Raw genomic sequence first — 25,846 nt, 5'->3', positions numbered from 1 at the left:
GAAACAAGCCAGTCACAGAAAGACCAGTACTGTATGACTCCACTTTTAAGTATGCGGTATTTAAAATAGTCAAATTTGGCCATGTTGGGTGGCTCACGCCTGTAATCCCAGCACTTTGGGAGGCCGAGGCGGGTGGATCAGGAGTTCGAGACCAGCCTGGCCAACATGGTGAAACCCCATCTCTACTAAAAATACAAAAATTAGCTGGACATGGTGGCACATGCCTGTAATCCCAAATACTCGGGAGGCTGAGGCAGGAGAATAGCTTGAACCTGGGAGGCGGAGGTTGCAGTGAGCCAAGATCGCACTGTTGCACTTCAGCCTGGGCAACAAGAGTGAAACTCCATCTCAAAAAAATAAAAAATAAGAAAAATAAAATAGTCAAATTCGTAGTATCAAAGAGTAGAATAATGGTTATCAGGGGCTGGGGTAATAGGAAAACAAGAGGTAACTAATAAAAGGCCATGAAGTTTCAGCCAAGCAAGATGAATAAGCTCTAGAGATCTGCTGTACAACATTGTACCTGTAGTGAACAATAATGTATTGTACACTTAAAATTGTGTTCATTATCCTTAGCAAACTAACACAGGAACAGAAAATTCCAAACACTGGGGCTACCTAAGGGTGGAGGTTTGGAGGAGGGAGAGGATCAGAAAAAATAACTCTTGGATACTATGCTTAGTATCTGGAGGACAAAATAATCTGTACAACAAACCCCTGTGACATGAGTTTACCTGTATAACAAACCTGCACATGTATGTCTGAACCTAAAATAAAAGTTAGAAAATAATAAATAAATAAATAAAATGTATTATAGCCTTAAAATTTTTTTTTCAAAGAGAGTGAATGTCGACCAGGACACACAAGCACAAACTAAAAAAAAAAAAAAAAGACGACAAAACTCACACAGAGGATTGGAAATCAACTTTGCCAAGATTTGGATGATTCTGCCGTAGTTACTATAATAAGCAGACTGAATTGAATCATGTAATTTATTTTAAACTAATTGTAAGACAATGAAAATAAAGTTCAAAAAGACGTAAGGAAGTGATGGTTTTATTGGGCAAACTTATGGGGTAGTGTATGAAGTCATTTCAAATAACAGATTAAGTTGCTTTCCTTACAACTAAAAGCTTCAATGACTACATTTAAACTTTAATTTAACATTAAATCTACAATGTGAAGCACATCTACATGTGAAGTTTTAATTTCAGGTCTGGAGCAGCTGTAAAATGAAAGTTACCACTCCATTCTAGTCCTCGGATATCAGTATATTCCCCTTCACCTTCTACCCTGCAATAGTAGAAAATAAGTTTTTCATTAACAAAGACAAATAATTTACAGTCCAGATATAAGATTGTCTAGCATAATATACACTATGTCTGAAGCATTATATCTTTTACTTTCAAGCTTTGCTTTTAAACCCAGCATCCTGCCTTCACATACTACAAAAAAAAAAGAAAAAAGAAAAAGAAAAACAAGTACTATTCTAAACAAACACAATCAATTATTTGGTGTCCAAGATTTTAGGATCACATAATCTAAGTTCATACAAAACCAAAACAATGAGTTAAAAAAATGAAGAGTTTACATTGGCTCTCTAGCTTAATTACTTCATTTATTCAACAAATATTTCTTGACCATCAATGATGTTTGAGGTGCTATGCCACTGTACCGGGCCTCTAACAATTTCTAGAAACTATATTATAAAAGAATATTTAGAATTAACTAAATATAGTATTTAAGCAGCTGGGCACAGTGATTCACACCTGTATACTCAGCACTTTGGCAGGCCGAGGCACGCAGATTACTTGAGGTCAGGAGTTCTAGACCAGCCTGGCCAACATGGTGAAACCCCGTTCCTACTGAAAATACAAAAATTAACTGGGTATGGTGGTGTGCACCTGTGGACCCAGCTACTTGGGTGGCTGAGGCAGGAGAATCGTTGGAACCCAGGAGGCAGAGGTTGCAGTGAGCTGAGATCACTCCACTGCACTCCAGCCTGGATGACAGAGCAAGAGTCTGTCTCAATAAATAAATAAATAAATAAGTATTTAAGCAAACGTACCAGAAAATAATCTTTCAGAACTGCAGTGATTTTTTCTTTATTTTAAGCTTACCTATTTTCATTGAAATTTCCAATATACTTTGCCCCAGTTGGGAATGTGTAAGTCCCCAGTCCATGAAACATATTATCCTTAAATTGTCCTTCATATACTGCTCCTGAAAAATGCTCAAGTCTTCCAAAACCATTCATCTGTTTGTAACAAAGAAAATTACCTTAGAAACTAATCTTCAGTTTCCCAAGAACTTTTCAAAAATGTACAAATATAAGTCTATCATCTGCTAATTATTACTTAATCAACTTTGTATTGTCCTTTATTTCCATAGTATAAAGACAACATTTTTATCATTTTCCTTCATCTGTGTCTATCTGTGAAGTCCACTAAATCAAATGTTCTGGATCTGGGGCATTTGAACATCAAGGGGTCCATGATGAAGATAATAGGGGTTCTCAAGATACCCTGAATGTATCAGAAATCTTAAAGGGCAACCAGTTTAGTTAGTTCAAGAAACCAGTACAAAGTAGTTGCTAATAATTCAAATTTGGATTCAAGCAGACCAGGGTATACTTTCCTGTTTTATCATTTACTAGGTGGGCAAGAAACCTGAGCCTGATTTTCCTCATTTGTAAAATAGAGTATTAATGGTACCCAGCTCATGAGGGTGTTACGAGGATTAAATGAGAAAATTATGTAACGGATTCAGCTTTACTCAGTGAATAGGAGATGAGAAAGGTAATAACGATGATTAGCTCTCTGCAGTGAGTTTAATATTACTTATAAGTTAATATATGTTAATATGATCATTCGTTATTTTTATTATATAGTCTACTCATTATAGGAGTTTTTGATTAATGGTGAAATGCCTGGAATCATTAAACCCACAGGGTTATTTATCCACTGCCAGTATTAAAAACAACAACAATACCTTGTCATCTTTCCAGCTTCCTGTGTAGACAATCCCATTAGGAGTGGTATGAATACCTATTCCATTTCTCTCATAGATTCCAGCAGATGTTCTTGTACAGTCACCATCTAAACAAAGGAGAAATACTGAAGATTATAAACGAGAATAGTTATATCTGGGCCTAATCACAACTACACCTCATGGGTTTCTTTGGCTCCCTAGCACTGAAACCAGTGAGACCGGAGATGAGTAAATCCGTGGACGTACAACATCTTGTAACAATTGAGACTCAAAGGCCAGGAAGACTGACAGATCCCATAGGTTTCCAAGGCATATCGTCTAGAGTTAACACTGGAGTTTTGATTTTAACATCTCTTTATCCATTAGGATTTCTGTTATCTTAGTTAATAAAGTTAATATCCTAATAGTTTTATAAAATTTAAGTCTCTTTTTTTATTTTTTATTTTTATTTTTTTTTTTTTTTGAGACGGAGTCTCGCTCTGCCGCCCAGGCTGGAGTGCAGTGGCCGGATCTCTGCTCACTGCAAGCTCCGCCTCCCGGGTTCACGCCATTCTCCTGCCTCAGCCTTCCGAGTAGCTGGGACTACAGGCGCCCGCCACCGCGCCCGGCTAGTTTTTTGTATTTTTTAGTAGAGACGGGGTTTCACCATGTTAGCCAGGATGGTCTCGATCTCCTGACCTCGTGATCCGCCCGTCTCGGCCTCCCAAAGTGCTGGGATTACAGGCTTGAGCCACCGCGCCCGGCCTCTTTTTTTATTCTTAAGCTATTTAATTTTCTGTACAGAAAAAGTAATTGCAGTGTTTGCTTACCATACTTGTCTCCATTTGGAAAGATAAAGCTGATCTTATACACTTCTGAAGCTGTTTTAAAAGATTTAAGAAGAATGACATAGTTTACTTTTTTTTTTGATAGAGGCAAGGTTTCACTATGTTGCCAAGGCCAGTCTCAAACTCCTGGGCTCAAGACATCCTCCCGCCTCAGCCTCCCAAAGTGCTGGGGCTGCAGATGTGAGTTACCACATCCAGCCAAATGTAAATATTCTTATGTCATAAGACCTATAACCAATGTGCTTTCAACACTATCCAAATGGACTTACTTCTCAAGATCACAGCATATCATGATTACTTGGTATTTCCATTGTCTAATGTAGGGTCCTGGGGAAATAAACAATTTTGCCTACATGATCTCCTTTAAAATTTATTTATTATGATAGCTTTATTAATATATAATTCACACACCACAAAATCTACCTTTAAAAGATACAATTTGATGTTTTTTAGTAGATTCAGAGTTGTGCAACTATCATCACAATCTAATTTTAGAATATTTTCATCATCCCAGAAAGAAACTCTGTACCCATGAGCAGTTACCAATTACAATTCCCCTCAAACGCCCCTCACCCCACAACCCCAAACCCCTGGCAACCACTAATCTACTTTCTGCCTCAAGGATTTGCCTATTCTGGATATTTCCTATAAATGAAATCATACAATATGCGGTCCTTTATGTCTGGCTCTTTTCACTTAATGTTTCCAAGGTTCATCCATGTTGTATCGTGTATCAGTACTTCATTCCTTTTTATAGCCAAGTATATTGTATAAATATGTTGTACAGAAATAGCATATTTTGTTTATTCATTCATCAGTTCATGGACATTTAGGTTGTTTCCAGTTTGGGGCCATTATGAATAATACTGCTATAAACACTGATGTAAATTTTTAAAACATACAGCTTCCTAGGAGTAAAAAAAAAAAAATTGGTGTACAAATTTTTGTGTGGATATGTTTTATTTCTCTTTGGTAGCCCATATGGTTTACTGATTGTCCCACAGAGGTAAGGTGGAGTGAGGAATCTTTAAATTGGCAGTAGGAAGAAATGGAAAATAAAGATAGCAAGTGGGGAAGGGCTGGTAGGTCCACACAGAATGAGAATGGTATGGAGACCAAGTGAAAAAGGAAGAAAGAGGACCACAAGACTGAGGGGGATTCTGGGCCTCAGATCCCTGGACACTTAGTGGACTAAAACATTAGAAACTGTATTTTCCGATACTGAAGAAAACTTATGTAGAGAGGGTATGCAGGCATATCCTCTGTGGCTCATCCTTCAGAATCACCTGAGATGCTTCTAAGTTTCTTCTCTCTACCCCACATCTACTGAATCAGAGTTTTTATGGGTGGGGCAAGGGAATTTAAAAATTAATTTAGGTGCCAGTTGAGAAAGGCTAGAGGTTCATCCCCTCTGAGGAAACAGAATTAACACAATAGGTAGAGGACTTAAACTGTAATATCCTCAGAGAGAAAGGGAGAGTATTAGTATCTTTGAGATAGGAACAGGTGATTATAAAAAACAAAGAACAATTAGCAATCCAGGAAATGAATAATATAATTGGTGAAATAAAACTTCTTAGAAGGGATGAATAGCAGAATAGATACAGTTGAAAACAAATTAGTGAACTGGAACATTAGGTTGAAAAATGTGCTTAGAAAGTAGCACAAAGTGCGAGCGAGATGGCTGGAAAAATATTTTTTTTAATTGAAAAAAGCAAGTAGCACAAGGAATTTTAAAATAATGGAAAGTGGATCCAAAATGCTACTGTCAGTCTAATAAGAATTCCAGAGGGAAAGAATAAGAGATATTTGAATAAATACCCCAAAATTTCTCAGAACTGAAGAAAATGACTGTTTGGACTACAAATGGGAACTAAGCAAAATCCCACACCTAGACAGGTTACAGTAAAATTTCATGACATAAAGACCAAAGGCCAGTTAGGCTAGTTAAAAACAAGCAAACAAAAACCACATTACCTACAATAAACTACAAAGGACTGACATTAGCAACAGAGGATTCTAAAAAAAAAAAAAAAAAAAAAAAAAAGGCACTTAACCCAGTGTCTAAACTCCAAATACTAGCTATTGTTTTCTTGTAGCCCCAGGTCAGGTATGGGCTCTCCCACAAAGCCTTTCTTCAACCTCAGACTCCTTCAGGAGCCCTCACAGCACTCTGGGCCTATTCCTACTGTCGTACTTAGGGTTCTAGTAAAACCATGGCTTTGTACCGGGATCCCCTATCCCACCCAGTTCCTCCAGCCCACGAATGGCGGATTAGTCAAATCTCTTCTCACCCTACTGTCCGACTCCGTGTTTAGTACTAATAGTAACAGAACGTCTAGTGAATGAAGGGCACTTCGGAAGCAATCGTTAAATGCCTATGAAGCAGAGCATTAAACGTAATCATATCAGAAACTGGACTGTTTTCAATTGCCGCTAAAATGTTCTACATTCGAAACTTGGGAATGTCAGAGCTAGAGGGCACCTCACAGAGACCGCCCGGCACCATAGCGGAAACTGAGGCCCAGGGAGGTTGGCACGCGCCTCGGGTGTCTCAACAGCGACAGATCAGAGCTAGATTCCCAGACCAAGGGTTCCCCCGTGCCCCTCGGCTAGACGGTTAGGAAATATGTCACACCCCTACAGGAGTTACCGGAGGCCAAGCAAGTTCTGACTCCACGCTAGTTCGACTTAAAGGAGCCCTCCTCTGCCCGGGTCGTTGGGAGGATGGGCACTCACTTGGCCGAGAGGTGTTAGAGAGATCTTCCAAACTCTGCGACTCCCCCTGGGCGGCCAGCTCTGCAGCCGGGAGAGAACTAGGCGCTAGGACAGCTCCAGGTGCGACTTGGTTGCTGGGGCGACCGGGCACCTCTCACCCGGAAGCGAATACGCGAGGGGCTGAAGCTGAGCCAATCAGAAGGCGCCAGGGCTGTGCCGCTGCAGCTGGGCCACCGCAGGGCTGCTCCAAGTGAGAACCGGGAGGGTGGCCAAGCCCTGTGGGGACCTCTGACCCTTGGGCAGCACCTCCCGACAGCTGGCTCGGGACCCAACTCTGCGAGCCAGGTACGTCTTCCACTTCTGCGGACAAGTGATGCGCGTTGTGCGCACGGTCTGCGCGTCGCCCTGTTTGTCAGTGTGTCTGCCGCCTCCTGCTCCAGGAGTGGTCGGGATCTGAGGAGCATCGCGGCCCAGTGTTTCATCCTGTCTGCCTGGGGCCGGTGAATCTGGACCAGCAGGATCCCAGGCCCCGGGACCGGACCAAGGCGGAGCTCTGCCGCTGAGGTTGTGCACGCTCAAACTGCAGTGCGGGGGCGGTGGGGCTAGGAGACGAGGCGTGAAATTCAGGCTTGGAGCAGGCTAAGGGGTTGATTGAAGGGGTCAGGCTCCGTTCTCTGTCTCTGTCTGTGTGGCTTTTTTGGGGAGAAGGGTGGGGACGATGTGAGTTCGAAAAAGGATGCGAGATCTGGATATCTGGATGGAGCTGGTTATATTGTGATCAGTCAGAGATCTGCCTGGGAGGAGGGTAGTGTGTAGTCACTTTTCAGTGCCTTGGCTGTCAAACAAAGAATACTCTTACAGCCAAACTTAGGTCCCTGTATCCATGGTGAAGAAAGATAGTTGGAATCTTCCCGGGCTAGATGGAATAGATAGTGGAATCTAACCACGTGGATTATACAACCTAATTCCTATTGCCTGGAAAACCCTGGGAGAGTGGTATTGGATACCATTACAGTCAGCAAATCTTCGTTTAAAATTTTGAGCGCATATCTCAGATCTACTTGTAAAAGTAACATTTGCTGGATTGATGTGAGACAACTTGTTTTGAATCAGAGTAAGTATCCTCTTGCTTTTTCCTAATGTTTCTCAGTACACAAATTTACCTGGGCTGCATGGTTTTTGAGAGGAAGTTCTAATCTGTCTGTTTGATTTATTTCCTTTCCGTAAATTTTAGAAATCATAGGTAATTACTGATGCACAACCTTACAGAATTCAGTTTGACCTGTTATTTTTCTTGCCTGTTAAAATTTTAATGACTCTACATTTTTGTGAGTAAAGTTGACATTTGAACAACATGGTTTTGAACTACACGGGCCCACTTATGGGTGGATTTTTTCCAACCCAACACAGATTGAAAATACAGTATTTCAACTAGGCACAGTGGCTCATGCCGGTAATCCCAGCACCTTGGGAGGCCAAGGTGAGAGGATTGCTTGAGCTCAGGAGTACGAGACCAGCTTGGGCAACAAAGCGAAACCTCATCTCTACTAAAAAAATTTTAAAGTAGCTAGGTGTGGTGGTGCGTCTGTGGTCCCAGCTATTCAGGAGGCTGAGGCAGGAGGATTGCTTGAGCCCAGGATATCGAGGCTGCAATAAGCTGTGATCGTACCACTGCACTGCAGCCTGGGTGATACAGCGAGATCCAGTCTCAAAAAAAAAAAAAAGAAAAGACAGTATTCCTGGAATGCAAAACACACATACAGAGGGCCGGCTTTTCCTGTATGCAGATTCTACAGGGCTGACTGGAGGACTTGAGTATCCGTGGATTTTCGTATACATGGGGTTCTGGAACCAATCCCCTGTGTATACTGAGGGATGACTATTTCATGGCTCATTCTCTCAGTTTCTTCCGGATGTCCTTTAAAATGTGATCTCAAAGAGGCCTTACCCAACCACTCTATCTAAAATAACTGCCTCAAGGTTTTTTTTTTTTCTCGATAACACTTAAGTAATAATATATATCTATTTGTTTAATGTCTGTCTTACCCTCTAGAAGGTAAGCTTCATGAAGCAGAAATTTTGTCTTCTTTGCTGTTATATCCCCAGGATCTGGCACATAATAAGTGCTCAATAAATATTTGTGGAAAGAATAAATAGATGAATAAATCTCCATTCCCACATAAGTCATTTTTCCAACCTTCAGTCATTCATTCCACAAATAGATATTGAATTCCTACCATATGCTAGACACTGTGTTAAGGGTACAGTGGTAATCAAAATAGACATAGTCTTGTTTTCAAAGAGCTTTCTGGGAGTAGAAAGGAGAAACAAACTTAAACACTGAATACATATGTATAATCATCAAGAATTTGGAAGAAAGGAATACCTAGGAAGACCTAGTTTAATATCCACATATTTGTGAGTTTCCCAAATTTTTTCTAGCTTTTGATTTCTAATTCCATTTTGGTTGGAGAACATAGTTCATATTATTTCTTTCTTTTTAAATTTATTGAGGTTTATGGCTAAGCAAGGTGGCTCACACCTGTAATGCCTGCACTTTGGAATGCCAAGGTGGGCGGATCACCTGAGGTCAGGAATTCGAGACCAGCCTGACCAACATGATGAAACACCATCTCTATTAAAAATACAAAAATTAGCCAGGGAACATGGTGGCAGGTGCCTGTAGTCCCAGCTACTCGGGAGGCTGAGGCAGGAGAATCGCTTGAACCTGAGAGGCAGAGGTTGCAGTGAGCCAAGATTGCACCATTAGCACTCCAGCCTGGGCAACACAGCAATACTCCATCTTAAAAAAAAAACAAAAAGTATTGAGGTTTCTTTTATCACCTAGCATGGTCTATTCTGGAAAATGTTTCATGTGTACTTGAGAAGTGTGAATATTTGTCTATAGACACTTATTAGGTCTAGTTGGTTTAGAGTGTTGTTCAAGTCTTTTATTTCCTTGTTGATCCTCTGTCTAGTTGTTCTACCATTATTAAAAGTGAGGTATTGAAGTCTCCTACTATTATTATTGAATTGTCCAGTTCTCCCTTCATTTCTGTCAGTTGTTGCTTTGTGTATTTTGGTGCCTTCTTATTAGGTACATATGTGTTTTTAATTGTTATCTTTTCCTGACAGATTAACCCTTTTGTCATTAAGAAATATCCCTATCTCTAGTAACATTTTTTGCTTTCAAGTCTATTTTGTCAGATATTAACATAGCCACTCCACCTTTCTTGTGGTTGCTGTTTGCAAGATCATCTTTTTCCATCCTTTTACTTTTCATTTATTGTGTCTTTGAATTTAAAATGCCTATCCTGCAGACAGCATATATTTGGATCCTGTTTTTTAATCCAGTCTGACAGTCTCTGTCTTTTGATTGGACTGCTTTATTCTCTCACATTTATTTTTATTATCTGTATACTGGGAATTACATCTAATTCTAGTCTACTTTTGGACGTCTGTATGTCTCAATGTCTATTTTTTCCTCTGTTCTTACTTTATGCTTTCATTTGCATTTAGTCATTAAGTGAATATTTTCTAATGTAGTATTTTTGTGATTGCTTTGGGATTTATGAACAGCTTCAGATTTATACTAGCTTAATTCCAGCAACATTGCTATGGTTTGAATGTTTACCCCCAAAGTTCATGTGTTAGACGTTTAATTTCCAATGCAACAGTATTAGGAGATGGGGCCTAATAACACGTAATTCAATCATGAGGGCAGAGCCCTTATTAATGGATTAATGTCACTAGCATGGGAGTGGGTTAGTTATAGCAAGAATGAGTAATTATAAAATAAGTCTGGCTGCTGGTGCCTTTCTCTGTATCATGCCCACTCTGCCTTCCATCTTCTACCATGAGATGATACTCAGCAGATGCCATTGTCAAGCTCTTGGACTTCCCAGCCTCCATTACCATGAGCCAAATAAACTTCTATTGTTTATAAATTACCTAGTCTGTGGCATTCTGTTATAGCAGAAAACAGACTAAGACAGATATATAGAAGTATTACTTTTATATAGCTCTATTCCCTTCCTCCCTTTTATAGTATTATTATACATATTATATCTATTAATATTATATACCCAACTATACTTATTACAAGTATTACTTTACTGTCTGTAGTCATTTTCTCAGCACAGTACAATTATGCTCCCACCAATCTTTGTGCTGTTATTGGCAAATATATTACATACATATTACCTTCCTGTAGGTTACAGGCCCAACATTATATCATGTACATCTTATTTTATATAATTGCTTTTTAAAATCATTTCAGAGGGAAGAAGAAACAATACATTTATACTGGTTTTCAAATAAATAAATGTCCAATATAAATCTGGATTTTTAAAAATACTTACACAATTACCTTTACTCTTTGTTTTTTCATGTAGATTTAAATTACCATCCAGGGACAGTTGCTTCAACTTGAAGAATTGTTAGTATTTCTTGTGAGGCGAGTCTATTGGCAACAAATTCTCTCAGTTTTGTTTGTCTGAGAAAGTTTTCATTTTACCTTCATTTTTGAAAGATAGCTTTTTTTGGTTAACTGTTTTTTCTTTTTCTTTTTTTTTTTTTTTTTTGAGACAGAGTCTCACTCTGTCACCCAGGCTGGAGTGCAGTGGCACGATCTCGGCTCACTGCATCTTCCGCCTCCCAGGTTCAAGCGATTCTCCTGCGTCAGCCTCCCGAGTAGCTGGGACTACAGGTGCGTGCCACCACGCCCAGCTAATTTTTTGTATTTTTAGTAGAGATGGGGTTTCACTGTGTTAGCCAGGATGGTCTCGATCTCCTGACCTCGTGATCTGCCCACCTCAGCCTCCCACAGTGCTGGGATTACAGGCGTGAGCCACTGTGCCCAGCCCTATTTTTTTCTTTGAGTACTTTAAATATATATGTCATTACCTTCTGCCCTCCATTGTTTCTGTGGAGAAATCAGTCATTAATTTTATTGGGGTTCCCCTTGTAAGTGATAAGTTGTTTTTCTCTTACTCCTTTCATGATTTTCTCCTTGTCTTTTGACCTTCAACATTTTTGTTGCAACTTATCTATTTTGTGGATCTCTGTGTTTATTTTCTAATAGTTGGAGGACATTGAGCTTCCTGCATGTAGAGGTTATTGATTTTCAGTAAATCAGAGAAGTTTTCTACCATTATTTCTTTGAATATTTTTTCTGCTCTTTTCTTTCTTTCCTTTCCTTCTGGTATTCCAATTATATGTGTATGATACCCTTGATGGTGTCCCACATTTTTCCAAGGCTCTGTTCACTTTTCTTCATTTATTGTTCTCTCTGTTTTCAGCTTGCATAATCAATGTCAGTCTGTCTTCAAGTTCATCAGTTCTTTCTCTTGCTAGTTCATGTTTATGGAGCTTCTCTAGTGAATTTTTAATTTCAATTATTATACTTTTCAACTCCAGAATTCCCATTTGGTTCTTTTTAATATATATAATTTTTTATCTCTTTATTGATGTTCTCAATTTGATATGACATTGTCATCAGACCTTCCTTTACTGCTTTAATTGTGCATTCCTTTATTTCTGTGAATATACTTACAATGACTATTTTGAAGTTCTTTTCTGTTAAATCTGACATCTGATCTCACTCATAGACAGTTTGTGCTTTTTCTCCCCAGTGTATGGGTCATACTTAAGCTTTTCTTTGCCTGCCTTGTGACTTTTTGTTGTTAACTGGGCGTTTTAGATAACACACTGTAACAACTCTGGGTACTGATTCTCTCCTTTCAGTGGCTTCTTATTGTTATTTGCTGGTTTACTTTTTAGTGACTGGCTAGAATATTTTAGTGAAGTCTATTTCCCTCCCACGATTTTAAGCCTCTGTTGTTGCTCCTCTGGGAGGCACAGCTTTGGGTATGCCCATGGTTGATTGCTCAATTGTTTTCAACAATGCTCTGGAGAGTAAATTCCTTTACAAACTAATCCAACCAAACTATGGCTTCTGTGAAGCAATAGTTTCTGAGATCCCAGTTTAATACTTGTTCTAATCCCAAAAAGGAACTTCCTAGTGGTCTTATTCATTGGTTTGCTTCCTGCAAACTAGTTGGCCAACAGTCTAAACTGTATCTTCATTTAATCCTGTAATGTCCCTTTCCCCATAACCTCACTATTCTTGAAAGCACCTTTAAGTTTGAACTTCTCCACACTCCATTGTAAATGGAGTCGGTCCTTTGGAAAAAGATTAGGAGCTATCTGTTTTATGGCCTACTTCCCTTTTGCCCTTGGCAGAATCTCTGAGCCCAAGCTGTGTTCCTGATAGAGCATATATACATTTAAATTTTGTCAAAACATATATTAAATTCATGGAAACTTCTCAACTGGATTTTTTAAATCCTATATGAGGCCGGGTGTGGTGGCTCACACCTGTAATCCCAGCACTTTGGGATGCTGAGGTGCACAGATCACTTGAGGTCAGGAGTTTGAGACCAGCCTGACCAACATGGTGAAACCCCGTCTCTACTAAAAATACAAATATTAGCTGGGCATGGTGGCAGGCACCTGTAGTCCCAGCTACTCCAGAGGCTGAGGCAGGAGAATTGCTTGAACCCAGGAGGCGGAGGTTGCATTGAACCGAGATCGTGCCACTGCACTCCAGCCTGGGCGACAGAGCAAGACTGCATCTCTAAATAAATAAATAAATAAAACTCTAAATTAGACCTAACCAAATGAGAATCTAGGATTACTTTCTTTAGTTAAGAAATCTGTGTCAGAGACATTCAATAATATTAGTCCTGAGGTAGAAGTGCTTATAAATCTTTTGTGAAGATTTATCCACACTACCCCTAAATTGGCTTGCTCTTTTTATTTTGTAGTTTTAAAATGTTTTCACTGGAACAGATTCAGAATCCTGCTCCAAGATCAGCTCTTTTTACATGTGCATTTTCCTTCGTTTCTTTAAAGTAGCCTATATTCATAAGTTTGGCAAACAAAGGATTATCATACCTGTCTGGTTTTATGATGTCTACATTAATTTTTTTCTCTTACAGGTGAAAATGAGTTCTTCAGTAAGAAGAAAAGGCAAGCCAGGCAAAGGAGGTGGAAAAGGGTCTTCTAGAGGAGGAAGAGGAGGCAGGAGTCACGCCAGTAAATCTCATGGGAGTGGTAGTAGTGGCGGTGGCGGTGGTGGTGGTGGAGGTGGCGGCAACAGAAAGGCCTCCAGTAGAATATGGGATGATGGAGATGACTTTTGTATCTTCAGTGAATCAAGGCGCCCTTCCAGGTCATTATAACTCTTTGAATGTTTAAATATGGAAATGGTATCAACCCCTAATGTATGGGAAAACAGATGGCTGAGAAGGGAAAAAAAGTCGAGTAATTCTGGTCAAATTAATTGTCTTCCTCTTTGTAACCCATTTCTGAAGGCATGATGGGAAATAACAGCTTTTGTGTGTATGTAGGTTGCATGACGCTGTGAATTGAGTGTAATACTGCTGTTATACCCAGTGTTACTCTGAAAGTAAATACAGAAATAGTGTGAGGAAAATTATTTTAAGTATTCCTTAGGCATCATAGATTGATGTTAAAATGATGATGTTAACATTGAACGTGGCCAGGCACAATGGCTCACGCCTGTAATCCCAGCACTTTGGGAGGCCCAGGTGGGTAGATCTCTTGAGGTCAGGAGTTCGAGACCAGCCTGGCCAATAGGGTGAAATCCCATCTCTACTAAAATACAAAAATCAACCACGCATGGTGGTGGTCAGCTGTAATCCCAGCTACTAGGGAGGCTGAGGCAGAAGAATTGCTTGAACTTGGGAGCAGAAGTTGCAGTGAGCTGAAATCACACCACTGCCCTCCAGCCTGGGTGACAGAGTGAGACTCCATCTCAAAAAACAAACATTGAACAGCCTAAAGTGCAACATGACTGTACTGTGTCTTTCTAGTTGATATGCTGTGTGTTTTCCAGCCAAATCAGCCATCATCTGATGGTGTTACATGTGGTGACCGGTAACAGATGTCTTATCTAGGCTTCTCTCCTATTCAACTTTTAACTAATGAATAAATTATGGGAATTCTAGTAATTCTAATGAGTAATAAAAGTAAACATTTTGCTATTGCATGTTATACAGTATAAATACAATTAGGCATCACTTGTTGACAGAGATGTGTTCTGAAAAATGCACTGTTAGGCGATTTCATTGTTGTTCAGACATCATAGAATGTACTTACACAACCCCAGATGGTGCAACTTACAACACACCTAGGCTATATGATGTAGCCAATTGCTCCTAGACTACAAATCTATACAGCATGTTGCTGTACTAAATATGCAATTATAACACAATGGTAAGTATTTGTGTATGTAAACATGTCGAGTTATAGAAAAGATATAGTAAAAATAGAGTATAAAAGATTAAAAATGGTACCTGTATAGGGCACTTACCGTGAATGGAAGTTGCAGAATTGGAATTTGCTCTGGGTGAGTCAGTGAGGGAGTGGTGAGTGAATGTGAAGGCCTAGGATATTACTGTACACTACTATAGACTTTATAAATAGCAAGCAGCATAGTCTCTCTATGTTGCCCAGGCTGGTCTCGAACTCCTGGGCTCAAGCGATTCTTCTGCCGTGGCCTCCTATAGTGTTGGAGGTGAGCCACAGTTGGCGTGAGCCACTGTGCCTAGCCAAGAACCTAACTTCTGAGTTAGCTGCAGCTCCATAGTTTTTCAAAACATGTGGACATTATACATTATTGGAGTCCATAGGTGTTCATTCATTCAGTAAGTATTTACTGAATGCACCAGGCACTGTTTTCTGTTTTAGGGACTTCGAATTGCAGCAGGGAGTAAAATATTGTCCTTATCTAGATAGAATGGGATTTGAGATAGAAAAGATATAAACAAATGTATAACATTACCCGGTGGCACATGCTATGGAGAGAAATAAAGGAGTGTAACAGGGATATAAAATACCAAAATAGAATTACTATTTTATGTAGAAAGCCCCCCAATAAGGTAGATAGCCCCCAATAAAATATAACGTGAAGAGAGGCAAGAAGTAAGTAAAGGAATAAGCTGTGAAGTTCTGAGTATAGAATATTCAAGGCAGAGTTAGCAATTTCTTAAGGCAGGAATGTGCTTGGAAGGTTTAGGAAATAGCAAAAAACACAGGGCTGGGGTGGCCTCAGGAAACTTACAATCATGCCAAAAGGGGAAGTAAACGCATCCTTCTTCACAAGGTGGCAGGAGAGAAAAGAATGAGAGCCAAGTGAAGGGGGACGCCCCTTATAAAACCATTAGGTCTCGTGAGAAGTTACTCACTATCATGAGAATAGTGTGGGGGAGACTGCCCCCATGATTCAGCTATCTCCCACTGGTTCCCTCCCATGACATATGGGGATTATGGAAACTGCAATTGAAGATGAGATTTGACTTGCAGCCAAACCACTATCAACCCTATAAAGAATGTACAGTTATTACGTATCAATTAAAAATTTTAATTAAAAAATAAAACTAAGAGAAAGTATGAAAAACAAAGGGGATTGAGAAGGAGCTGCCAATGAAATAGGAAACTACGAGAGTGGTTTTTGGAAGCCAAGGGACAACGGTGTTTTAAAGGAGAGTAGTCAATAAGATTGAATTGTATGCTTAAAGAGGGTACACATTTGTGGAAAAATGCTTCTGGCAGGTCAAGGAAAATGTGCACTAAGAATTGTCCACTGGATTTGGCAATGTGGATATCATAGTTAACCTTGACAAGAGCTGTATTAGCATAGGAAATACTGATTGGGTTGTGTTTCAGAGAGACGAGGAAAGAAAATGGAGACAGATACAATGATTTTGGTAACCTAAATGAGAAGCTTTACTATAAGGGAACTAGAGGAAGGAGAGATGGGGCAGTAGCTGTAGGGAGATGTGCACTCAAGGGAGGATTTGGCTTGGTTTGATTTTTTTTTAAGAGGGTAGACATTATAGTATGTCTCTATGCTGATGGGAATGATCCAAAGAAGAATGAAAAACCAATGATGTAGAAAGGAGGATAAGTGTTGGAATGATTTCCTTGAGGAGATTAAAGAAATGGCATATAGTTTACAAATAGAAAGACTGACTTTAAGATAAAGGATGGTTCACCCTTAATAACAGGAAGGAAGGCAAATCATAGGGGTGTACAAATAAATGGTGGTTAAGATAGGAACATGTGAAACTCGCAACTCCCCCTCATTTTTACTGATCATTTCCTCATGATCAGACAAATCATGAAAGATTATATATGCTGTGTAATTTTTTTATTTCTTTTTTTTTTTTAAGTAGGATCTTGCTATATTGCCCAGGCTGGTCTTGAACTCCTGAGGCTTAAGCAATCCTGCCACTTCAGCCTCTTAAAGTGCTGGAATTACAGGTGTGAGCCACTGCCCCTGGCCTTTTTTTTTTTTTTTTTAAATAATCAGAAATAAAGATAATTGGGTATTTTAGAAATAGGACCTAATATTCACAAGGAAGAATGAAACTCAGTGGTTTTCAGATTTTAATGCAGAATGAAATGAAATGTTCTTTGTGTGTAGCTTATTTCTTTTCAGAACCCTATAGTGCAGAGGAAACCATCATTAGCATTGCTTTTTCCCAAGGATTCTTGAGTTAGTGAAGCCAGAATTAATGATTAAGAATCTGGTAAGATTTTTTTTTTTTTTTTTTGGACGGAGTCTCACTGTGTCTCTCAGGCTCTAGTGCAGTGACGCAATCTTGGCTTACTGCAACCTCCACCTCCGAGTTCAAGTGATTCTCCTGCCTCAGCCTCCTGAGTAGCTAGGATTACAGGCACGCACCACCATGCCCAGATAATTTTTGTGTTTTTAGTAGAGACAGGGTTTCACCATGTTGGCCAGGCTGGTCTCAAACTCCTGACCTCAGGTGATCCAGCAGCCTCGGCCTCCCAAAGTGCTAGGATTACAGGCGTGAGCCACTGCGCCTGGCCAAGAATCTGATAAGGTTTTTTTCCAGCAGTTTTGATATAATGAAGTCTGGTAAATACTATAGAAAATGGAGAATCTCCTCACATTCATTGTCATCTTTTGTAAGACACTTGACAATCCAGTTTGTATTGTGTATATTTGGGGACCCTGAGGAGAGTGTAAAAGTTCTGATCGCAGACAATGTGTGTAATTTTGCTCTTTTGTCCTCTATAGACCTAGCAACAGTAACATAAGCAAAGGAGAGGCACGCCCAAAATGGAAACCCAAAGCCAAAGTACCCCTTCAGACTCTACATATGACTTCTGAGAATCAAGAGAAAGTGAAAGCTCTTCTCCGAGACCTGCAAGAACAAGATGCTGATGCTGGATCTGAGTAAATTGTTTTATTTGAATAAACTATGATAGTAAGGAAAACATACTGGCAGTGTGAAGGTCCTGTGCATCTTTGGAATGCTGTGTCAGTACTGATTCTATTGTGGCCATATAATTAGTTGAAAGTGAGTCAAGAGAAATACAAGAATAATTATTCAGCAACAATTTTAGAGTGAGTTTGTTTTGCAGCATCCATGGGATTGCCTTTGTATCTTTATTTTTTTCCAGGGCAGTGCTCATATGGATTCAGTAACTGATTTATCTGTAATCTTCCAGATAAACCCTTGTAATGAACAAGTAGAAGTAGTGTTCAAGGAGCAAATATTGACTTGGTCAGGTGCGGTCTCAGAATTTGCTTATCATGACCATCTGCCTAAGAGAAAGCTTTTATTCTTAAATCTTAGTCGCTCTTTTGTTTTGGATTTCAGTTGAAGGAGTTAATTCCTTCTTTCCATTTATCAGAATTAATTAGTGGCTCATTAATTCTGTTCAGTCATGAACAGCTCATTTTCCATCCTATCTACAAATCTCTTGTCTGTTTGAGATCTACAAAAGGAGATTATGTAGCAAAACGAACAATTAGGGATAGCTATTTTTATGAATGAGAAGACAGAGGATAGCCAAGGTTTCTGTGATTAAGAGCATAGGTTCTGGAATCTGTCTGCCTTTGGTAAAATCTCTATTTGCTCCTTAATGTGTAACCTAGGCAGTTACTAATCCTCTCTGAGTTTTAGTTGATCATCTTAAAAAAAAAAAAGGACATTCCAATATTACTTGGTATAGTTATTGGGAAGATTAAAGGAGTTAGTTCATATAAAGCACTTAACACAGTACATGGCATTTAATAAATGACTGCTAAATGTTAATTGCCAAGGTATAAATTAATAGTTCAATATAAGATTAAATCAGCAACTGAAGAGTAGTCAGGAGCCTATTAATTAAATTCTTAGACCTTTGCTAAATTTTTCTTTGAAGTAAGTAGAAAGTAATATCTAATATATGAAAATGTTGCCTTTGCTAGAAGAGGCATTTCTGGGGAGGAGGAAGATGATGAGCCTGATTGCTGTAACGATGAGCGGTACTGGCCAGCTGGACAGGAACCTTCCCTCGTTCCCGACTTGGATCCTTTGGAATATGCTGGCTTAGCCCCAGTGGAGCCTCATGTTCCAGAATTTACAGTCTCCCCATTTGCAGTGCAAAAACTTTCCAGGTGATTGCTTTAATCATTTTTAGGAGTTGGGAAAGAATTCAAGGAAACTGAAATCATATAAACCCACTACCCCTCTTTGTGTACTTTCCTATTTTGTGGGTTCCAGCAAAGCCTGCTAGGCCTAATATTCTATCTTATCAGATGGGGTCATTCAGGACGGCTTATTGTTATCAGGGTTGCTTTTTCAAAATACAAGCCCTGCCTATGTATAGTCATAACTTCATATAAGCATATTTAAATGAATTTTACTGTAATGGTGTGATACTGCTTTTTATGTGCCATTTTTGTCATGTTTTGCCCTTGGCAGGTATGGTTTCAATATTGAACGCTGTCAAGCAGTCCTGAGGATGTGTGATGGAGATGTGGGAGCATCACTAGAGCATCTCCTTACCCAGTGTTTTTCAGAGACATTTGGAGAGAGGATGAAGATCTCTGAGGCAGTCAACCAGATAAGCTTGGATGAGTGTATGGAACAGCGACAGGAAGAGGCGTTTGCTCTCAAGTCCATCTGTGGAGAAAAATTTATAGAAAGAATTCAGAACAGAGTCTGGACCATTGGATTAGAACTGGAATATTTGACAAGTAGATTCCGCAAATCCAAGCCAAAAGAAAGTACCAAAAATGTACAAGAGAATTCACTTGAAATCTGTAAATTTTACCTCAAAGGAAATTGTAAATTTGGATCGAAATGCAAATTCAAACATGAAGTGCCCCCAAATCAAATTGTTGGAAGAATAGAAAGAAGTGTAGATGATTCTCATCTTAATGCTAATGAAGATGGATCTTTTTTATATGAACTTGAAATTCGATTTTCTAAAGACCACAAATATCCCTACCAAGCTCCCCTCGTGGCATTTTATTCCACCAATGAGAACCTACCTCTGGCTTGTCGTTTACATATTTCTGAGTTTCTTTATGACAAGGCCTTGACATTTGCGGAAACTTCGGAACCTGTTGTATATTCTTTGATAACCCTTTTAGAGGAAGAATCGGAAATAATCAAGTTACTAACGAATACCCATCACAAGTATAGTGTCCCTCCCGTGAACGTTCTGCCAGTACCCTCTAGGACCAGAATAAATAATCCTGCCTGTCATAAACCAGTGATTCCAAATAATTCTTTTGTTTCTAATCAAATTCCAGAAGGTATGTAAGGCATTGATCTTGTGGAGGGAGGCATTCAGAATGATGGGTTTAGAAGTCAAAGCTTTTAAAGCTGATCCAGGATGGCTTAGTGATCTTGAACAAGCTGAACAAGCCATTCAGTCCCATGGGCAAAAGGGAATGAGAATTCCCTGAACTGTAATTGTGTCCAACTTTAATTGTAAGGCTCAATTGTGTTGCTTAAGGCCCAGTTGTGTTGCTGTGGATAGGCTTCCTGAGTTGAAGTTTGTTGTGATGTGTGTTTATTTTAACCATATAAAATCTGAGGCTTGGAAGGACCTTAAGGTACTTTCTCAGAAAATCTATTTTATTTAATTCATTTGGTTTTCATATGATTACTTCTTATATTATATACTGAATTACTTTCAAATGAAATTTTAGAGATATTTTGCTTTCAATACCACTATCCGTACCCTCCTGCTTTTGGTATACTAGATCCCCAGAATTCATTAGGGATAGCTCTATGAATCCCTAAATCCTCAAATACTTGTGCAGGCTTCTAGCCTAGTCTAGATCCAGGTTTACTGTGCAGATTCTTTTTATGTTTTTGAGAATTCTTTTTATGTTTTTGAGATGGAGTTTCACTCTTGTCCCCCAGGCTGGAGTGCAGTGGTGCAATCTCAACTCACTGCAACCTCTGCCCTCCAGATTCAAGTGATACTCCTGCCTCAGCCTCCTGAGTAGCTGGGATTACAAGTGCCCACCACCACGCCTGGCTAACTTTTCTATTTTTAGGAGATACAGAGTTTCACCATGTTGGCCAGGCTGGTCTCGAACTCCTGACCTCAGGTGATCTACCTGCCTCAGCCTCCCAGTGCTGGGATTACAGGTGTGAGCCACCACACATGGCCTGCTGTGCAGATTCTTACACCACAAGTAAGCCCCTTTCAAAGAATTCTCTGCTGGGTGTAGTGGCTCACACCTGTAATCCCAGCACTTTGGGAGGCTGAGGTGAGAGGATTGCTTGAGCCCAGGAGTTTGAGACCAGCCTGGGCAGCATAGCGAGACCCCATCTCTACAAAATATATATATTTTCTTAGCTAGTCAGCCATGGTCGTGCACTCTGTCCCAGGTACTCAAGAGGCTGATGTTGGGGGATCACTTCAGCCTGGGAGGTAGAGGCTGCAGTGAGCCATTGCACTTCAGTCTTGGAGACAGAGTGAGACTCTATCTCTTAAAAAGAAAAAAAAAAGAAGGAAAGAAGGAAGGAGAGGGAGGGAAGGAAGGAGGGAGGGGGAGAGAGAAAGAGGAAGAAGAGAGAGAGAAAGAAAGAAAAAGAAAAAAAAGAAAAAAGAAAGAAAGAAAGGGAAAGGGAGGGAAGGAGGAAGGAAGGAAGGGAGGGAGGGAAGGAAGGAAGGGAAGGAAGGATCCTCTTTTATTTGTTGCTATCTATCTTTCTTCCAGAGAAACAAAAGAAACGTAAGAGTCCTTGGGTAAACTTCAATGAGTAGAGAATAGTGATGCTGTGCTGAGATGTTGGGGCTGGTCAGTTAGCCGGGTTCACTCACTAACCACCCAACCCACTCCCAGATGCCAGCTTCTAGGGCATGGGATTCAAATATGTTCCTTGGGAAATGACAATTATATGCCATGGCCTTTTTTGGTAAAATAGTAGTTTTATTGAGACATAATTTATATACCGTAAGATTCACTCTTTTAAAGTATACAGTTCAATGTTTTTGGATTTTTACAGAGTTGTGCAATAATGACCACCTTTTAATCCCTGGACATTATCATCACTGCCAAAAGAAACCCTGTACCCATGTACCATAACAGTCTCTCCTCATTTACCCCTTCCCCCAGCCTCTGGCAACCACAAATCTGCTGTCTATCTCTATGAGTTTGCCTACTCTGGACATGTCATAGAAATGGAATTATACAATATGCAGCTTTTTGAGATGGGCTTCTTTCACTTAGCATAATGTGTTCAAGGTTCATCCATGTCCTAGCACATATCAGTACAGCATTCCTTTTTATTAATGAGGACTATTCTGTTATGTGAACATACCACATTTTGTTCATCGATTCATCATTTGATAGACATTTGGGTTGTTTTATGTTGTAGGATTTGGGGACACTTGCAAATAGTTGAAACATTCACTGCTAATTATGTTAATGTTACTTTGTTTTTAATTTGATTTAAAAATAACCACTTATGCTTGATAAAAGTTTACTTGAGGATGCATTTTAAGTTCTTTGGCAATAGAAATACTGGAAATGAATGAACTTACTTTATGCAAGTTTTAACTTTTTCTCCATTTTGACTTTTTGTTTGACTTGATACTCTGTTAGACAGCGACTTTCCCGTTTTGTTAAAGAAAGGGCTCTGTATTGAAACGTTTTCTTTTATTTCCTTCAAGTTGAAAAAGAATCAGAATCTGAGGAGTCAGATGAGGATGAAGGCCCTGCACCTGTTATAGTAGAGAATGAAAGCTATGTGAACCTTAAGAAAAAGATTTCCAAAAGATATGACTGGCAGGCAAAGTCAGTACATGCTGAAAATGGTAAAATCTGCAAGCAGTTCCGAATGAAACAGGTAGGGTATGCGAGAGAATGAGTAGCATTGCCTCCCTAATATCTGGATGATGGGATTAGGAATTAGGACGCTTTGGCTATCCTCCCTAATATTCTTTTGGTTCATTTTCTCCCTGAGTGGTCAAAATTTCTACAGGCCACAACAAACTTAAGTGCATATGCTAGATGGTTTTGGAAAATCCTGTAGCAGACACACACATATATGCCAAATGGTCTCAGAATCATGTGCCTTTGGTACTGTGACGGACAATCTGGTATGTAAAAGGAATATCAATACTGTGGTTTAATGGCTGGGCACGGTGGCTGACACCTGTAATCCCAGCAGTTTGGGAGGCCGAGGTAGGCAGATCACCTGAGGTCAGGAATTCAAGACCACCCTGGCCAACATGGCAAAACTCCGTCTCTACTAAAAATACAAAAATTAGCCGGGCGTGGTGACAGGTGCCTGTAATCCCAGCCACTTGGGAGGCTGAGGCACAAGAATCGCTTGAACCTGGGTGGTGCAGATTCCAGTGAGCTGAGATTGCGCCACTGCACTCCAGCCGGGCAACAGAGCAAGACTCCGTCTCAAAAAAAAAAAAATGAAACAAAAACAAATACTGTGGGGTTAGAGCCAGGTGGGCATGGTAACACATGCCTGTAGTCTCGGCTACTTCGAAGGCTGAGGCAGGAGGAGATAATGCCAGCCTGGAAAACATAATGAGACCCTGTCTCTAAAAACAAAACAATACAAATACTGCGATTTACATTAGAAAAAATTAATATATAAATGGAGAAGGATGAGGAAGGACTTTTACCCTGTTTCAAAGACTCAAAGGATAAATAATATGCCCAAGGTCACATAGCTAGTGAGTGGTTTAGCCAATTCTGTTTCTAAAGTCTATTTTGTTTTTACCCCATTCACATGAAGGTTATTTTAATAGAATTCATAAGTGAACCCTGAGGGCAAAGTTAGAGATAGGGCAGAGGCAAGTTGCTTAACCAATATGGGAATTGGATTAAATGCTCTCTTAGGGCACTTCCAGTTCTAAAGTTCTGTCAGTCTGATTTTTGACACCATATAACACCATCACATATGTAGTGCAATACCCATAGAACATCACAATGTATATAAATTGCACTGTAGATGATAGAAACGAAAAATGAGATATTCAATTTGATCAGTGTGCTAAGTTTATGATAAAATTATATGTAGGAAATGGCATGTTCCTGTAAAGTTATTACGGTATTCAAAAGTACAGCCAGAGTTTTAATAAACAAGGCAATGTTTATAGCATTGGCCAGTAAATATGAAATTGATTTATATAGTTGTAGTGACTGCCCAAAAATAATGCTTTAGTGAGTGCTTTTCTATTATTGATTTAGGTAAAAATCTGATACTGTTTAGAGCTATGCTGTCTGATATGGTAACCCCTACCCATGTTTGGCTGTTTATATTAATTAATTAAAATTAAAAATTCAGTTCCTCAGTAACACTGTTCTTCACATTTCAGGTGCTCAATAACCACATGTGGCCAGGGGTTGCTATATTGGACAGCACAGGTATAGAACATTTCCATCAACACAGAAAGTTCCATTGGACAGTGTTGGTATAGAGACTCTTGCTGGGAAGAACTGGATATGTGCTAAGCAAGAGGGCTTTATTTCACTCAGAAAATCTTTCAGTTTATTCAGATGTTGGAAAACTATTTAATGTATAGATTCCACAGCTCATTCTGACTGATTCTCTGAGCAGCATTCTGAATAAAGTCCTCTACATCCAATCCCAACAAATCCAACAAAGGATCACTCAAGGCCAGGAGTGCAAGACCATCCTGGGCAACATAACAAGACTCGGTCTCTGTAATTTAAAAAAAAAACAAAAACAAAAACAAAACTGTAATCCCAGCATTTTGGAAGACCAAGGCAAGTGGATTACTTGAGCACAGGAGTTTGAGGCCAGCCTGGGCAACATGGTGAAATCCTGTCTCTTCAAAAAAATACAAAAAGCCGGGTATGGTGGCACACACCTGTAGTCCCAGCTACTTGGGAGCCTGAGGCAGGAGGATGGCTAGAGCCTGGAGTGGAGATTGGAGTGAGCCATGATTGTACCACTGCACTCCAGCCTGGCAACACAGTGAGACTCTGTCTCAAATGAAAAAAAGAAAAAAAAAGAGAAGTAACCCAATGATGTCTTATCTTTGATTTTATTAGGCTTCCAGACAGTTCCAGTCCATTCTGCAAGAGAGACAATCACTCCCTGCTTGGGAAGAAAGAGAAACCATTCTTAACTTACTGCGTAAGCACCAGGTGGTTGTCATAAGTGGTATGACTGGGTAAGAATGCAGTTTATTCATTGGCAGCTTTCATCTATAAATATTGTATGCACCCTGGTTACCATAACCAGTTCAACTTGTTAAAAACTGTAACTGGATTTATAGACATTATCTACCTCTGCCTTGAGAAATAAGGCAAAACATCCAGCTGAAGACTTTTAACAAGTCTCATGTTTAAATTTAAAGGATAGTTCTAGAACATTTAGCCTGAAAGCTTTTTTATCTTCTAAATGTATTCTGATTTCCTGTCACCCAGGGTGGAGTGCAGTGGCATGATCTCGGCTCACTGCAACCTCTGCCTCCCGGGTTCAAGTGATTCTCATGCCTCAGCCATCCAAGTAGCTGGGATGACAGGTGCACCACTATGGTGCACCACCATACCCAGCTAATTTTTTTGTGTTTTTAGTAGAGAGGGGGGTTTTACCATGTTGGCCAGGCTGGTCTCGAACTCCTGGCCTCAAGTGATCCACCTACCTTAGTCTCCTGAAGTGCTGGGATTACAAGTGTGAGTCACCACGCCCAGCCTTTATTTTTCTTTTAAAAACAACTTAATTATGGTGCATTATTTTTCCTGTTTTACATTCTCCTATTTAGCAGGGACAAGTTGCAGACTTTATTTAGTTATGTATTCAAGAGTATACAATTTAATAATTACATTTGTGTCCAGACTCAGTGATATGGTAACAATTCGTATCATCTAGTTTATCTTTTTAACCTCAGCCTAATCATAGCCAAATTAATACATATCAAAGGGAAAAATGTAAAATATTTTGATAATCATAAGCTAATACTCC

The 25,846-nt window shown here is 39.6% G+C and overlaps 2 protein-coding genes across 6 annotated transcripts in view; one reads left to right on the top strand and one right to left on the bottom strand.

Annotated features, from left to right (window-relative positions):
- Positions 1-1,034: 1,034 nt before the first annotated feature.
- Positions 1,035-6,706, bottom strand: MORN2 (MORN repeat containing 2). Of its 4 annotated transcripts, none has more exons than XM_025355035.1 (5): positions 6,472-6,599; positions 3,801-3,851; positions 2,992-3,098; positions 2,121-2,257; positions 1,035-1,293 (listed from the first exon to the last, which is right to left on the bottom strand). In XM_025355035.1, exons 4-5 carry the CDS (start codon positions 2,255-2,257, stop codon positions 1,191-1,193), a joined length of 240 nt encoding a protein of 79 aa, XP_025210820.1. In that variant the 5' UTR covers positions 2,992-3,098; positions 3,801-3,851; positions 6,472-6,599; the 3' UTR covers positions 1,035-1,190. The 4 variants fall into 4 exon arrangements, with proteins under 4 accessions (XP_025210820.1, XP_025210819.1, XP_025210822.1 ...); XM_025355034.1 differs by having other exon boundaries at positions 1,040-1,293; positions 6,558-6,706; XM_025355037.1 differs by having other exon boundaries at positions 1,040-1,293; positions 2,992-3,116; positions 6,558-6,649.
- A 27-nt stretch (positions 6,707-6,733) lies between these two features.
- DHX57 (DExH-box helicase 57) overlaps positions 6,734-25,846 on the top strand; it is a 76,603-nt gene continuing 57,490 nt past the window's right edge. Inside the window, exons 1-7 of one of the 2 annotated variants that reach the window (XM_025354927.1) lie at positions 6,734-6,881; positions 13,538-13,634; positions 17,671-17,829; positions 18,850-19,038; positions 19,346-20,184; positions 22,563-22,738; positions 24,931-25,052. In XM_025354927.1, coding sequence (XP_025210712.1) covers positions 17,753-17,829; positions 18,850-19,038; positions 19,346-20,184; positions 22,563-22,738; positions 24,931-25,052 — 1,403 coding nt within the window. In that variant the 5' untranslated portion in view covers positions 6,734-6,881; positions 13,538-13,634; positions 17,671-17,752. Of the gene's footprint in view, positions 6,882-13,537; positions 13,771-17,670; positions 17,830-18,849; positions 19,039-19,345; positions 20,185-22,562; positions 22,739-24,930; positions 25,053-25,846 lie in introns of both variants that reach the window. The other variant, XM_025354926.1, reaches the window with a different exon arrangement.

Source organism: Theropithecus gelada, chromosome 13, assembly GCF_003255815.1.
Source record: "Theropithecus gelada isolate Dixy chromosome 13, Tgel_1.0, whole genome shotgun sequence".
Classification (NCBI taxonomy): Eukaryota; Metazoa; Chordata; class Mammalia; order Primates; family Cercopithecidae; genus Theropithecus; species Theropithecus gelada.
Note: the sequence above shows the minus strand (reverse complement) of the source record. Positions and strands in the feature narration are given on the sequence as shown.